Here is a 17,847-nt window from a genome sequence, read left to right as displayed (position 1 = left end):
GGCGAATCCAGAAATGCATATAGAGTGTTAGTTGGGAGACCGGAGGGAAAAAGACCTTTGGGGAGGCTGAGACGTAGATGGGAGGATAATATTTAAAAAAATTTGAGGGAGGTGGAATATGATGGTAGGGACTGGATTAATCTTGCTCAGGACAGGAACCAATGGCAGGCTTATGTGAGGGCGGCAATGAACCTCCGGGTTCCTTAAAAGCCATTAAGTAAGTAAGTATCCATTAAATATTGTTTTTATATTAAAAATATGCTGATATATGAAATTAACTGCAATAATATTCTAAAATAAAGCTCACAAAGAAGGAAGTCACGCTATGAGAGTAACAACCAAAGCTGGTGAATGCTATATTTATTAGTGCCTACAAAACCAATATCCTTATTGGTCAAAGCAGCCACTAATAGTTCCTTTTCATTGGATAGCTGGTAGCCTAAACTTACTGTATTATTAAAATGCAGCAAAAATTACCTCCATTATTTATAGTTATACTAGTGGCTTGTACAGCAAATGCTGCTGCAAACTAAGTTCGTTAGACGTTCAAATAAATATTTTTCAGATTTATTTTCAATGAAGAATAGTTGTCTTTTTGATAGTTATTTGCTTCCATAATAATGAAACATACTCCTTCTGAATGGATTTTTTTTAAGCCAAATACTTTTTCTTGAACCTATCCAACTTCAGTTTTTGAGTTTCAATGCAAAAACGCAAGTATCAATGTCAGGACGATAGCAGTAGCTATTTCAGGTCATTGTGAATTGTAGGGAAAAGTTTAAAAAATGTCAGGTTTGCTAAGCTTTCGAACAATAGCATTTTCGTATAGCTGCTGCATGTAGAACTTGAAATGTAGAGCGAAAAATCATTTTATCCTACTAAGAGATCTTGCTGAAATGATCTGGAGACTACAAAATTTTCTAGGCCTCTTATTTTATCAGTAAGTAATACCTTTTGATCTTTCCTTAGGAACTGTAATTTTTGCGCTCTCTCGAGCCAATACTGAAGACAATGACACATATCAATATCTACACTACACTGCCATTAAGTATATGGAAAAGACCCAACCTCACTGGGTTAATAAGTATAAAAATATTTGATTTTTAATAACAATATCATTATCTTAAGTTTTGTAGCTATATATAGCAGCCACTCAGTAAATTATAGAAATGAAGATCTAAATTAAGATATTCTCTACATTTACTTACATAACCTCAAAACGTTTCACTTTCATGTCATCAATATAGCATCAATATTATGTACAATTAATGAAAAATAGACGCATCATGATATTAACTATAATAATATTTAATTTCTAATGATAATAATGTCATCAAACCACCTTTAGTTTCGTAGATTTGAATATCCAATACACAGCTGTACTCAGAAAATTATACACTGCAGAATCAGTTTTTAATAACAAATTGAATTGAGCTCTAAATATGTCGGCAATCTGCAGGTCATGGCCTTCGTGTAATAGCCTATTGTTTATTGCAGTGTGTGTTTTGTTCTGAAATTCAATCAATTCGCCCATGATGCAATAAAATTAGTTCTCAAAACTGACAACAGATGGATTTTGGAAAATAGGAAAATTATGTAGGAAAATTGACATTTCACTGAAAACTACTACTTTTCCGAAAAACTTTGGGTTCCAAGCTTCAAAATGAGGGGCCATTTATTAAAATCCGTTCAGCCGTTTTCCCGTAATTTCCATTACCAGTTCAAATTATATATATATATATATAGATACTGACGAATATGTCACGTATTATTATTATTATTATTATTATTATTATTATTATTAACCCGTGCAAGACCAACGGGGGGGGGGGGGTACAGTAGTGACAAAAAAAACCAGACCGCCCTTGTAGCTGATTTCAGAGCCTTGTTCACTCCAGAGCACGATAGACTGGTAACAAAGACTTTCGTGGTTCCAATCCTGCCTGGGAAGGAAACTTTTTTTGTTCCTTATTCAAATTTATTCCCAAAACTTTTCAATTGCAGGGATATTTTACTACTTAATTAACTTCTTATTCTCAGAACATGAATTTTACCAGCAGTCAAAAAATATTAGGAATAAATTTCAATAAGGAACAAAAAAAAAAGTTTCCTTCCAAGGCAGGATTCGAACCACGAAAGTCTTAGTTACCAGTCTATCGTGCTCTGGAGTGAACAAGGCTCTGAAATCAGCTACAAGGGTCGGTCCTTTTTTTTTTTTTTTTGCCCCTACTGTACTTTGTGCCCACCTTCTCCAAAATGTATATTTTAAATATGTAATTGATAAGTAAAACATATTAAAATATTATAATTTATTGTCAGTTATAGATCCCTCTATCTTACTGTGTTATTGCTTAATCGTTTTGATTAATAGTTTTACTAAAATACGAAAATATGTCAATGTGGACAAAAAATTTTCCCTCCTTGTTGAATTGTTCGAAAATATACAAAGTCATTTCAATTGTTCTCTTTTATTATAGTACATATTGTTTGCTGATTACATATGTTAAAAAATACTTCAAAATTAAAGATTATTAACTGTCTGAACAGTTCTGAAGATAGCCCACAACAGGCTGAAACTAGTCAACAATGTACCATAACCTAGTATTTAACACGTGAAAACAATATAAACTTTACATTCCGAAAATGTATTTATTTATTTTGCTTTGCAATATTAACTCAACTGCTATTGTGTTATTAAAAATCGGTTGGTATTTTTTATTATTATTTGTGCTATTTTTTTGTAATAGTACGAATGTTACTTACTCACTTACTTACTGGCTTTTAAGGAACCCGGAGGTTCATTGCCACCCTCACATAAGCCCGCCATCGGTCCCTATCCTGAGCAAGATTAATCCAGTCTCTACCATCATATCCCACCTCCCTCAAATCCATTTTAATATTATATTCCCATCTATGTCTCGGCCTCCCTAAAGGTCTTTTTTCCTCTGGCCTCCCAACTAACACTCTATATGCATTTCGCCCATACGTGCTACATGCCCTGCCCATCTCAAACGTCTGGATTTAATGTTCCTCATTATGTCAGGTGAAGAATACAATGCATGCAGTTCTGTGTTGTGTAACTTTCTTCATTCTCCTGTAACTTCATCACTCTTAGCCCCAAATATTTTCCTAAGCACCTTATTCTCAAACACCCTTAACCTATGTTCCTCTCTCAAAGTGAGAGTCCAAGTTTCACAACCATAAAGAACAACCGGTAATATAACTGTTTTATAAATTCTAACTTTCAGATTTTTTGACAGCAGACTGGATGATATTATTATTATTATTATTATTATTGTTACTATTATTTATATCATCAGCATTATTATTTGAACCCTGTAAAATTTATGTAGACTACTGGACTGTACCCGAGCACGAGCATACGCTCATTTCGGGTATCTATTCATATGTACCATTTCAAATGTAAATTGTAAATAAATTTGAATTTGAACTCACGTGAGAGAACTGAGAAACAATCCTGTTGTGTTCCTCTTGGTACAGCTTCCTAGCTTTCCGTTTCTCTGCATACAGGGTGTTCAGTTTTTCCAGGCTTTTACTCTCCACACAGTCTGCATTCTGTTTTATAAGTTTCGCAGTGTTCTCCAGTTCTTCTAACATGCTCCTCCATGCCTGCAATATTGATAGATATACCAGCTATATAAAATGACCAACTATAATTTTGTAACTAGACAACTCAAAGAAACATACAGACACGTGATTCAACTCAATTCACTTATACAACCTCTGTTAGCACAGCTGCCCAAGATTCACCTGGACTTTTTTATTTAAAACTTATGTATAGAGATATCCTCAGACACAGCAGCCAGCCTGGCAATAAGCATAAAATGTACTAGAGGGAAGAGAGAATGTCTAACTTAAGAGGAGAGGATGGTATTTTTTCGTGAAAAATGAGTAAATTTAAAAAAAAAATTCTTTAAAATACTCTGTGATTTGTGTGGAATGCATTGCATAACATTTTGTGGGTATTTGTGCCCTTATCGGATGTTGAGTCGCCATTTTTAAACTTCCTGCGTTATCGATTTTTAAATCACTCGCCCACTTTTATTGTTGTTTCCAGTAAATTAAATTTTCAAAATAATTTTTTCTTTCTTTAAAAATTTTTCTTTCTTTAAAATACTCTTTGATATGTGTGGAATGCATAGCATAACATTTTGTAGGTATTTGTGCCCTTATCGGATGTTGAGTCGCCATTTTTAAACTTCCTGCGTTATGGATTTTTAAATCACTCACCCACTTTTATTGTTGTTTCCAGTAAATTAAATTTTCAAAAAAATTTTTTCTTTCTTTAAAATACTCTTTGATATGTGTGGAATGCATTGCATAACATTTTGTGGGTATTTGTGCCCTTATCGGATGTTGAGAAGTCATTTTTAAACTTCCTGCACTATGGATTTTTAAATCACACGCCCGCTTTTATCGGTTTCCAGTAACTTCATTTTTTTTTTTTTTTTGCTACATTGCCGGACAAAAATGGATATAATTTTCAAACTATTAAAGATACATGCATGAAATTTAGAACACATTCTTTAGACTATTAGGAAGCGTTTCTCTGGAACAAAATTTTGTTAATTGACTTCATTTAAAAAATACGTCTGTTTGTTTCCAAGAAAGGAAATCAGAAAATTGTTATTAAATTTTAATTGTTTATTTTACAAACGTAGGGAATATCATAGTTCTGTTACAGACAGTTTGTAGAACATAATTTGGCAAATACATTGCGAAAAACTCTTTGAATCTATCTTTAAAAACGGTTTAGATATATCTGTTTTAGTACAATCCTGCATTGGGTATATTTTTTTTTCAAATTTGGGTCCCCAAATAATTTTTTTTCAAAATAATTATATTTGGTTGAGTTGCTACAGCTATGAGCTCTCTACATACAAAATATTAATATTTTACACCAAACAGGTAAAAAGCTTTAAAAAATACCATCCTCTCCCCTTAAAAAAGAATACACTTCCTTCAATATAACATGCATGTATTTCTTTGTAATGAATAAAGTGCAGGTCAATCTTGGGCGACCCTTCAGCCTGAGCAAATTCTATGCCACAGCATTCAAGTAAACAACTTGCCTGGGCCACCAAGCTGCCCACCAGGTCCTCGGCTCGCTCCAGCTTCTGCCCCTGCTGAGCCACAGTTGTGATCGCCACAGCGTACTCACGATCGCACTTCACTTTGTTTGTAAGACAGCGCCGCATGGTGTCCAAGAGACGAAGCTCTGCATCTTGCCGACAGAGCAGAGCTTCATGAGCGGCCCTGCCCTGCAGGTTCGATGAAAACCCCATCTGCAATTAAAACAGGGCTCTGAGGTGGCAACCCCACAACTCAACTCCTTTACAGATTGGTAGCCTCTTATACTAAAATATTAGTACTATAGTCGCGACGCTGTTATTCCCGGCGTGACTCCTCCTCTTTGCTTACGTCTTAGGAAGTGAAGGATCTATAAATTCTAGGTAGGTAGTATCGTTCGCCATTTTTGTTCTTTTGTTGCCGAGCTACCAGACGAGGAATCTATTTGCCACACCGTTAAACATTATCATGTCGTAGCTCCTATGATAATAAATTAAACGCACTGTAATTGAGCGGCAAATAACGTCCTCGTGTGCTTTCTGCGAACGCCAACGAAAGAGCCAAAATGGCGGGCGATTATATTAAGTATTTATCGAGCCTTAGGAAATGCATAACGTCTTCACCAGCGAATCACAAGACGCACACGTTTAAATGTAGCCGACCTGCAACGTGACTGGCAGCCGGAAATTAGAGCGACGGGACTATAAAAATCATGTCATCCAAAGATGAGACATTCCTTCTCACACTTTACGCATTCCAGAGTAATTCAGTTCCTTTACCAGGTTGCTAATGTAATCTAGAGCTCGGATATCTTTCACCAAAACTCTGGAAATATTGCCAGTGTATGGAGTATGGCTGGAGTTGGACAGAACGATCTCTGAGCTGACACTCCCAACTAGAATATCAAAGCAACAGTTGTGATGCTCGTTTGAGTGAGTGCTGCAGAAACTTCTCATTTGATTCATTCAGAATGCATATTCTTACTTATTGTAATAGACATCAGTGAACTAGTGACGAGTTCTATTAGGCCTCTATTATAGAAGTGTACCGGTATTTAGTTTACCGGGTAGCTCAGTTGGTAGAGCAGCTGGCTACGGACTGGAAGGTCCGGGGTTCGATCCCAGGTGGTGACAGGATTTTTTCTCGTTGCCAAACTTTCAGAACGGCCCCGAGGTTCACTCAGCCTCCTATAAAATTGAGTACCGGGTCTTTCCCGGGGGTAAAAGGCGGTCAGAGCGTGGTGCCGACCACACCACCTCATTCTAGTGCCGAGGTCATGGAAAGCATGGGGCTCTACCACCATGCCCCCCAAGTGCCTTCATGGCATGTTACGGGGATACCTTTACCTTTTACCGGTATTTAGTTTAAGGGGTTAGGCACAGCTTACAGCAGTAAAATTTTTGGATATATTAAACATTTTTTCCTCCATTACTGTATTTTGTACAATAATGAAAATTGGTATGTGTAAAACACTGTCCTTCTGCTATATGAAAAAAAATATTTTTACGATTTAAAAATAATTACTTTTTTTTTTTTTTTTTTTTTTTTTCAAAATTAAAAAAGGTGACAGTTCACTGTGCAGTCATGAAGCGTTTCCCTCAGCTACGCCGAAGTTCAATCCACAGCGCCAGATCGAATCCCTCTCCTCTAGTGTTTTCCTTTTGTGGCCTGACTCCAAGTTCGACATATACTCTTGGTTTCACAAGTAAAGAACCTTTGTTGCAGGGTTGGGTTCAGGAAGCCATAAATCTGACTGACACGCTCCCCCAATTAGTGAAACTGTGGACAAAGATACCGCCGAGAATGCTGTGTTGTGAATTTTCCATTTTTGAAAGAATCCAACCAGTTGCAAAAGAAAATACATTTAAAGAGTCCAGCCAAGAGCAAACGTGGCAACAATTTCCCCTAACTGGGCTGTCAATCACTGTCATCTGTGCAGAAATGGTGTGAGGCCAGGGCTCTTTACTTGTGGAGCCGAGAGTATGTTGACATATATATTAAGTCAACTGCCATTATACAAGGAGCGCACTCAATTGAGTGACTTGGTGGCCGGAATTCCACAGTAATATGCACTATTGGGCGAAGAATCTACATAAAGGTTAATTTTTGGTCCTACAGAATATATCTGTTATGGTAACAATGATTATTAGAGAAAAATTAAAAACTTGGATTGAACTTCAGCGTAGCTCAGTGGTTAGAGCACTTGGTACATAGAACCAAGGACCCGGGTTCGATCCCCTGCGCCGGAGCGAATTTTTCTTCTTTAACAATCACTATAAGAATTATGATGTTTTCTGTATTATTTAATGACGCTGTATCAACTACTAGGTCATTTAGCACTGATTGACCAGGTAATCAGAACAAGAGGGAATCGAACTCACGCCCGAGTGCCTCTCTGGATCAGCAGGTTAACGCACCTGAGCTATATGCAGTGTGGGGGAGGAGGATATTTTCTGTAAATAGGCACTAGATATCAATCACATTGTAGGCCTCGCTGGATGTGGGGTTAGCACGACACAGGGACATCGCAGGAACATCATAGGACAACCACAAGACAACGGACAACCATCCAGTCCCATAGACGGAACATAAATTTCTTCCATTGTCCATGCCAGGAATGGAAACACGGACCACTTGGATAGGCAATACATAAAGCTACGTCTCAAGAGTCACCATGGCAGACGGTCGCTTAAATTACAAGATTTAAATTCTCGCAACTTGTAATTTTTGGAGTAAATAGAAAAATAGAGTGTATGTGATACAACAGGTCTACACGCAACCATTTGTTATTTACTTTCGAGGACTGCAAAGAAAAAGGGGGCAGATATTGTTATCAGGAACTCGTTTCAACTTTATCATAAACAATTATTAACAAACGCAAAGTCTGAGCTTTCCAACGCAAATAATGATATTTAAACGAGCAATAATTGTAGGAATAACCTAAATAGGACTAATATGAAATGTAACAATATATGGCTCACAATGTGCAGACTAAGATGAAGGCAGAAAATAGGAAACTATCACTCACTAGAAAATCTGTTTAATTACACATAGGGGGCATTAACTGTGTGACAGGGATAACAAATTTAATATGAATCGCATCGAGTTGCTACTAAGATTTATTGAAAATCATCCGTCCTCAAGTGAGGTTGGCCACTGGGTTCCGAAATTACAAACATCAAAATATTGCCTAAAGAAAAATGAAATGAGTAAAATAATTATATTCGCTTTGTACATTTAAAACAAAAAGCAAAACACTGTTTTCACCTTATAAAACTGCCCTGTAATCAAGCGCTCTTTTTTAAAAAAACAGCGCAGTAACTGAACTTCATAATTACCGATATTTCATTTTGAAAAATAAATGTTAACGCTTATATCAGCGACTTACTAAACAAGAGAGAAACTACACCCACATTGTAATTATTTTTGTTTCCTAAATTACGATTGATTTTATTTCTCCATAACAAGAGGCCTAAACAAGTCACCAGAAATTAATATATAATTTCGAAACACAAAACTACTGATGGTTTGCGGAAAATGGAAACAGATAAAAAGGGAAAGATCATAGCCGAAGTTGAAAAATGCGGTAATCTACGAAGAATGGAAAAATTATATTCAATTTCTTTATTTAGATTAGTAGCAGCCATCGCTACAAATATCGACAGTTGAATGTCGCTAGTAACAATGACAAAGTCATGAGAATTACTGATGCAGTATTAGCCTATAACAATTTGAGTTATATTTCAATTTAAACTCGTAACTTCATCATTTTCAAGTCTCGGGAATAATTCAGAAATATTCACAACACTGACGAGATCGAAATAATTTACATTTTCTTTCTGTATACGTACGGTAGTATACATTCATCGAAACACGTTTCAGCCATGTGCCAATGAGGTTTAGTTGGTAAAGGCACTGGGTCGCTAAACCCAACTTCGATGGTTCGAGTCGCGGTCCTTCCAAAAAACTGTAAGTTATACAATTTTTATTTCTAAAAATTATGTATGACTATAATACAAAAAAAAGTAAGCCAAAATAAATGGTAGTAATGCTATCTCGTCAGCATACTTTCAATGCTTTCTTTTTTTTTTTTTCTTATTCGCATAACTATTTGTAAATTGACTACTGTATACTGAATCCTTAGAGTCTATCTTCATTGGAAAGTAGTTTGCTAATAAAATAAAGTATTGGTTATTTCCAAAAAGCAAATTAAATAAAATGAATATACGGTAGAGAGATTTGAGTAGAAAAAAGAGAAAACAAGATACGACAAAAACAGTAATATTTTCCTGTATTACTTGAATGGAATAGTAACATACATGCGGTCCCGTATGCTTATAAATTACCAAAAATGCTGAAAAAAGATCCAAATAATGTAAACATAGCCGTATTTTAAAAGCGCACTTCGAACATGCTACTGCTCTTCTAAGTGGGCCATTTTACTGAAATTTGTACTTCTCCTTGGCATTTGTCACAAGCCCTTTTAAGAGAGAAAAAATGGTTACGGCTTCATAAACTCGACACTATAGAAACACGACTGTGGCTCCCTAGGTATGGTGTCAGCATGACGCCGGAACATTATGCGAGATATTACAGGACTTCACAAACGCAATGAGAAAATAAAAACTTATTTTTCCTAAAATTCAAACCCGCATCTGTGGCTTCCACGAAACTTCAAGACTACGCACTATTTCTCATATAATTATAACACCCTAAAGTATAAATGTTACATTTCTGGGTCTGCACTATGTGCGACGTCATCGAATTTAAAACTATGAAAGTGTTCTCATTACTTTAACTACTAAATAGTACGAATTACTTATCAATGCAAACTACGGCCCCCACACTTCCCAGAGACAAATACTACAAAGATGATTCTTCTTAAGAAAAATTTAAATTACGGGAATCAGTACAATAATTTCACTTAAATTATATTTTACAAGTTACACTGCGATCGTAGGATGAAAGTTTTTGGAATCTTAATAAAGAAGTTGCAAATAAAATGAATAGTGCCCAAAAAAAAAAAACAGATACGCATGTCACCTATCATCGGTAATTTAATTCATGTGTATATCTAAGAAAAGAACCCGATTTTAGTCAAAAATAAACTGATCTGACATCTTTAGAAAGTCTGTTACTCCTTCGATATAATTGAGGCCAACTTACCCATTTTTACAAGGAACTTACCTGCTTTTTATAGTAAACGGAGTATTTCAACTTTCGTAATTAAAGCAACTGATATTCATCACTGGTAACACCCCTTACCGATCCTATAAGAAAAATATATAAACATTTACACCCCACATCTGAATAACACTCGATAACCAACATTACCAACACTGCAGACACGGTAGCCACTATAGCTCCCCTAGATAAAACTTCCTTACTTGTCATTTAGTAATAATATTCTCCGCTAGATAGCAGCCTCGATCAGGAGCAAATTTAAGCAGTTTTCTGTGTTAAAGCGAAAATTTAATCGTCAAAGGTTGGTACTAAAATTGTAAGTACTAAAATTTACCACTGGCGTCGTTATTAACATGTCGCACAATGCAGCCAAACGCCAGTTCTGAAACTTTAAAAATGTCGCTAAATTTCTTCAGCTTGAAAACTTTGCAGTTTTGTTTTCCGCTTGAGTAAAATTTTTGATTTATTTGGCGTGTAACTTATTTATAGAATATAGCGAATCACTAAATACAACTTTCTACAAAAACAAAACAAAAAAATCGTTTACTCCTGGGCTTCTTTACTGTAGAAATGTTACAACTAAATTGGTTCAGTATAATATTAGTATCAGTAGTAATAACGCAAGTTATTTATCCCCACCATTTTCTTGTGCCGAGGAGGGACTCAAAGGTTTACACTGCAGCCTGGGGTTTATTATGCTTACCACTCCTATTCTATGAATGATTGGATAACAAAACGGCCAAGCTCTTGTACAAGTACAGCACGCTGCACCATGAACTTAACTCGGACTTTGATATGTATGATGATGTGAATTTGGCCTAATGATGGCAAAATAAGTCCGAGATCCAACATAGGAAGTTACCCAGCAATTCTGCTTGAATTGGTTGAGGGGAAAACCCCAGAGAAAACCCTAATCAGGTAACTTATCTCGACCAGGATTTGAACCCAGACCCGCTCGTTTCACGATCAGACGTGCTAACTGTTAAGGCTGATTCACAATAAACCGGGAATGGAAACGTGAACGAGAACGGAAATATTGTTAAAATAAATGTATTTAAATGTGTGCATTCAAAATTAACTTTCACGTTACCCTTAAATACATTGATGCTAACAATATTTCAGTTCTCATTCTCGTTTCCGTTCCCGGTTTATTGTGGACGAGCTTTTACTCCACAGCCATCCCGAACTTACTTAAGAAAGTACAAATATCCCTTCACAACATAAAAATGATGCTAGAATGAGAATATTTTGTACCTCACCACAATTAAGTCTGATCTGAAATTATACATGGATTATGTCTGTTCTTTTGTCAATGAGAACACATATTCATACTTGAGTAAATGTTACTGGTACTGTCCATTAATATTTTTATACATGTATTTTGACTGCACGCAGCACTCTAAAAACAATTAATCCTTTCCAACTTTCCAATATTTCCAATTTTTTTTTTTTTTAACTTGTAGTTAGCATGCATATTATATTAGTACCAGCTTCTATGTTGCTCCAATAGAAATAATCACAAATCTTTTTTTTTTCTAAAACGTAAGAAAAAAATCATGAAATCAATGCATACATTTTTTCTCTTTTTAACTAATGATGCTATTGAACATGATTGTAGGGGATTTTCTTTACAATGTCCAAAGAAACAAGCTCAATGAACATTAATGGATTTTATGAATCTAAAACTGGTTCTAATTATGAGCTTCTTCAAGAGGAAAGCCAGGGTGAGAATGCAGTATTTATCTCGGAACACAATGCCACTTTTTATCTGTATCTCAAAATCACTTAGGAAATTTTATTTCAAGTCTCAACATATTACAAGCATAGAAAGAGCATATGGCATCAGGAATGAAAACAGGTACAATACAGTACATGGCGTATAATACACAGTTTCTTGAAAACAAGAAATGAACATGCTTGAGGAACTCTTCATGAAAGTGTTTGTTCCAGCTGGCGTCCAGCACAATTTATTCCGATGTAGCATAGATATTATTGATACAAGCAGATTCTGTAGACATATCAGTCCACGACAGTGGAACATGAAGAATGAATGGCTTGGAAAGCCACCTGCGAAATGTGATTCGGAAAAATGAAAATGTACAGTACTTGAAGTTGAATTGAAAAATGACATGGGATTCACAGGCTCTTTGTAATTGTGTGAAACGTTTATGCTCTCTGTTGTGATATATATTATATATATAAATTTAGCTTCCCTTATGAAAGGGTTGCCAGATTTGACAAAGCGTATTACATATAATTTGGAAACACACTTAAAAGGTAAAATGATAAACATTTGAAACGGTTAGGGAATCGAATATACAAAATGTGCCCATTTACAGTTAAGAAAGGGGGAAAAAAATATCATCAGATAGGTTAGAATGATATGAATGCCATATACCGCGAGAAAAATAATAGTACGAATTCATTGGCATTGATATCTAAACCAATCAACAGCCATCGGTTAAGATAACTTGAAATTTCCATTATCACTCCCATACAAATGATTTCTCAATATCTGAACCGATCCTTTGAGGGCACTAATGGCTATTTCCTTCACAATGCTGTGTGTTAGCCCCAGGTTTTTACATTTGTTGGTACCTCGTGCCCCCACCATCAGACCTATTACATCAATGTGGGACAGGCTATATTTATCTTTATAGAACGGGATTGTTGGTTCATAGATCCGTTTCTTTTCACTGTCCACCTCATGCGGTTGATCTGCATGTGTCTCAAATCTGATGGTGGGATCTAGAATGTATGCCGAGTTGTTCTTAATGGCAATGATATCAATTCGCCGAACACTTCCTTGTGTGGCTAGTCCCTACACCTCTTGATGGGCTGTAAACCCTACTTCCTTCAGTGCCTCGGCCAGCATAGAACGGACAGCATGGTGACGGATGTTGCAAAGGGCTTCACTATAGGGGCAGAAGCCAAGGATATGGGGAAGAGTTTCAATCTCGCTGAGACAGCGCCTACAGCGGGTACCATTCCGACTTATAAGGATTTGTGAAATGTGATATGAGTGAGAACAAAACAAATTTAATGTAATTTGTTTGTTGTGTTATTAATTATTATTTTTCCTTTATCTCTTTATTACGAATATATATCATATATCTGTATAATTATTTACAATGGAATAACTGTGTGTCATATGAACTAATTTCTTGGAGAGACGTTACTAAGGGTCTATGTTAAGAGAAATAAGAACATACTTTAGGAAGTTTTGATTTTCAGGTTTTGAAACATGTTAAAATCACTGGATAACACTATTGGTATCAGTGGTCTGCATCGGATGTTTTCGCTCGAGGGCCATGTAGTTCATAGCATAATCTGATAGATAGCGCACATGCATGATGGGTAAAATTGTCACGAGCGATAAATCCTCGAACGGTATAAGCCGAGCGTTAGATATGCGTTCTTGTTACAGTGATGAACTGTGTAGTAACATCATAGATGTTTATCATTTCAAAACTTTCCAGTGTTTAACTAACCTCTCCATAGTACAACTACAAAACTTGCTTTAAAATGTAATATAAATGTTGTGGGGAAATGTTTTTTTTTTTTTTCACACAGGAGTGATTTTGTTTTTGCCACATCTGATAGATGTTATTGGATGTAAATGTAATTATTATAAACAGAGAACATAATCACGATAATGCAAGAACTGCATCAAGTTTTCTAGTAGTAGTAGTAGTAGTAGTAGTAATAATAATAATAATAATAATAATAATAATAATAATCTCTAATAATTAGTGTATCAATCTTTGCGTCTGTAACAGTTGTGCAGCATGATTATTCGTTTTATTATATTTTCTGTGACGTTATCTCTGTACTAATATTGTTATTAATGTACTGCTATATCAATAATATTTCGTAAAACGTTTTTACATTGTCGCAGTATATAGGCGGAACACTATGTATGGACCTATCATATTATATATGTGGTAAATCAAATATTGAGTAATTATTAATTAGCAATAATACCTGTATATCGAAGTTTTTCATACTATTTTATTTATAACTTCATGTTCCTGTTTTGGTACGTTCCATTGACTGTTCCATTAATGTTTGTCATAAACGCAGAAAATAAAGCCTTATTTTTACCGTGTGAGCAAAACATATGTGTATCTTATCTGTCGCCTTCCACACAAGATAAGACATGTCGGTGAGATGACCTTGTACTGTGCTTCTATTTATTACGAGCGTATCACGACCGATCGTATCTCACTCGAGGGTGCGACACTCGACCGAGTTCAAGCGAGCGATTTAACTCCAATGCAGCACTCTGATTGGCTTTCTGTTGTATCCCTTAGATTCCATAATAGCTCTCTAAATTTCTTAGCGAGGTGTGCTAAAAACATAACCACAGAGAATTCAGCAACATGTACACAGGAGTTACTAATACAGATTTCAAAAGAAACCAAATAATATCAAAGTAGCTACAAATGTCAGCAATTTAACAGTAAGATAATAAATATAATGATAGAGTGTTGTTTCAAAGCACCGAATTATTTTTCAGCTTTTATATCCCCCCTTATCAGTCAAGTGAATAATGTCTCCACTCCTCTTTTTGCTGATTAAAAAATGAATAAACATTTGAAACCTCTATTGTCTTGTGTGACCTGAGAGTCACATTCAGTAACGACAGAGAGAATGTTCTTTCCATTGTTGACCAATGTGACTTCATCATCATCATATTCCAGGCACGAAATTAGGCCATTGTTGGCCTGTTTCGGTTCCAGCTATACAGGATCCAATAGACGTTACTGTGGACGTCCAGGTCGTGGTGGTGGTATTTTAGCATTTCTTGGGGTGTCCGGCCAGCTTCCATACGAGAAATGTGTTCAAGCCATCTGTTTCTGTATTCTGTAATTTTTTCTTCTAATGGCTGCATGTTGAGTTCCTGCAGAATATCCTCGTGCCTCTTGTGGTCCAGAAGCGTGTATCCTGCAGATATTTCATTTCAGCTGCTGATATCTCTTTGTTTCAGAACCCAAATTTCGTTTCCATAGAGGAGAGTTGGTAGTGCAAGGGTTTTATATAGCTTTATTCTGGAATGTTTCTGTACTGAACTTGGTTTTAGAGTATGGTTTAGCAGTCTTAATATTTGTAAAAATTTGTTAATTTTTCTGCTTACATCATTCTCTCCTTTGTATGATATATTACATCCTAAGTATGAAAAGGAATTTACTTACTTACAAATGGCTTTTAAGGAACCCGAAGGTTCATTGCCGCCCTCACATAAGCCCGCCAGCGGTCCCTATCCTGTGCAAGATTAATCCAGTCTCTATCATCATACCCCACCTCCCTCAAATCCATTTTAATATTATCCTCCCATCTACGTCTCGGCCTCCCTAAAGGTCTTTTTCCCTCCGGTCTCCCAACTAACACTCTATATGCATTTCTGGATTCGCCCATACGTGCTACATGCCCTGCCCATCTCAAACGTCTCGATTTTATGTTCCTAATTATGTCAGGTGAAGAATACAATGCGTGCAGTTCTGTGTTGTGTAACTTTCTCCATTCTCCTGTAACTTCATCCCGCTTAGCCCCAAATATTTTCCTTAGCACCTTATTCTCAAACACCCTGAACCTATGTTCCTCTCTCAGAGTGAGAGTCCAAGTTTCACAACCATACATGAAAAGGAATTTATCTGTTCTAAAATCACATTTTCAACAACAATTTTGCTTCGGATTGGGTTTGTACCTTCAAATGCCATTATTTTGGTTTTTTCTGGTGAGATATTCATGTCATGTTCTACTATGATTTTATTTAGTTTAAATATACCCATCTGTAAATTGTCTTCGGAGTTTGCAACTAATACTTGGTTGTCCGCAAAAAGAACTGTGTTTAGTCTTATGGAACTTGAAATTTGACCAATGTGACTTCAAAATTACAATATGGCTGCTATTTTCTATTTTTTTTATGTTCTCTGGAGTTCATACTTTGCCCTCTAGATGTCAATGTTTATTTTACCATTATGTCATGATGGACCAATGTTATCTGGACGTCACAACCATGTCATGTACAATAAAAATTAATAAAACAATTTAATTTTACCATTATGTGCTATTTAGATCACTATCAACTAATATAGAGACTTGAAAACATTTTCTGATTTCAGTAAATAATTTGAGATATAGAGGGTTAAATTATAAAATTTATACTCTGTAAATCATTTGCTTTTCATTTGTTTATAATTCTTCTTCTTTTCTTTAAGTATTAGGCCCTACAATTTCACAGTTGAATTTTCAATGCAGTGTTTCATTGGAAGACTTAGACGTGTCTTTTCCATTTCAAGGACAGTGAAACAACTTTTGGGACTTTATTTGTATGCATGCAATGCAGATGATTTATCTATTTGTTCTGATAATGTTGTATGTGATGCATATAGCTGTTTATAATTACTCTATGTAACTCAGTGTCGTTGCTAAGGAAGTGATGTCAGTTGTTGAAACTTCTGTAACATTTTTTTTAATTATTATTTAACCCTCGAGCATAAACATTTCACATAAAAAAAAGCAGGAAACCAAGTTCAGGGACATTACTCCACAGTTCATGATAAACATATTTCTCATTCAAGAAATTCACACAATCCAAGTACATTCTTGTTTTGAAAAGGAAAGGAAATGCCACGCTAAATTGGTGCACTTCCTCCCTTTCCGAAATCAGGTTTAAACAAATACTTATCTCACCAGTACCTTCATCTAGTCTTATGACAGGCGTAACCATGGTAATCGTCCTATATGCTTCTCAGTTTGTTCTTGCAGTATTAAACATCCACTCACCAAGCACTCACATTCACTTAGTTCTCCCCACTTTTATCAAGTTAAATCACATTTGTAAGCAAATATGCAAGAACTGACAAAATAGAGTACTAACAGAAATGAAAGACACTCGAAACAGAGTATTTGTAAGCTTGGCTCATCTAGGTGGGATAACTAGTTTGTGGCAGTGCAGGAAGGAAAAAAATGTGCGTCCCTAGCACTGATCCAATTCCTCATAAAAAAATACATATTCAGTCTGCAGCTGTTGCAAGTCACAAGTGTGTGTGCAATATTTTTTTCTCGTATTACATGCTTTAGTAGCAAGTACTTAGAGTATTTCCATCTGCACCACTTTCTGTCACAAGCTCTCAGATACTCTGTGATAAGTGTACAACTAAATTGGTTGGTTTCTGACACCAAGTACTTGACAACTTGTCGGTGTTTCTTCCAATGGGTCTCGGTTTAATGGACACCCATTTAGAATCTGTATGCCTTGCATTAGTATGTTGGTGGGACCATTACACAGATGGATTTGTGCCCTGTGAGATAATGAATGAGAAATTCTCCACCCAATATCAGCAAAATGCAACATGATAAAGAAAGTCCAAGACAGAATACAGTAAAACCCCGATAAGACGCTGTTCAAGGGACCGGGTGTAAACCGCGTATTAACCGGGACCGCATATTAGGCGGTATACTAATTTTGACTTATATACAGTATCTATTAGCATTTTTCTTTATTGAAATACATGATTCATGAAAGGTAATATACAGAGGTGTGAAAATTATTAGAATAATCTTAAT

The 17,847-nt window shown here is 35.8% G+C and overlaps 1 protein-coding gene across 3 annotated transcripts in view; it reads right to left on the bottom strand.

Annotated features, from left to right (window-relative positions):
* FER (tyrosine-protein kinase Fer) overlaps positions 1–10,424 on the bottom strand; it is an 81,864-nt gene extending 71,440 nt beyond the window's left edge. For 2 of the 3 annotated variants that reach the window (XM_069819517.1, XM_069819518.1), the window contains exons 1-3: positions 10,279–10,418; positions 5,094–5,306; positions 3,457–3,630 (exon numbers count right to left, since the gene is read on the bottom strand). In XM_069819517.1, coding sequence (XP_069675618.1) covers positions 3,457–3,630; positions 5,094–5,306 — 387 coding nt within the window. In that variant the 5' untranslated portion in view covers positions 10,279–10,418. Of the gene's footprint in view, positions 1–3,456; positions 3,631–5,093; positions 5,307–10,278 lie in introns of all 3 variants that reach the window. The other variant, XM_069819514.1, reaches the window with a different exon arrangement.
* Positions 10,425–17,847: the final 7,423 nt, after the last annotated feature.

Source organism: Periplaneta americana, chromosome 2 (genome assembly GCF_040183065.1).
Source record: "Periplaneta americana isolate PAMFEO1 chromosome 2, P.americana_PAMFEO1_priV1, whole genome shotgun sequence".
NCBI classification, from domain to species: Eukaryota; Metazoa; Arthropoda; class Insecta; order Blattodea; family Blattidae; genus Periplaneta; species Periplaneta americana.
This window is presented reverse-complemented; position numbering and strand designations above follow the sequence as displayed.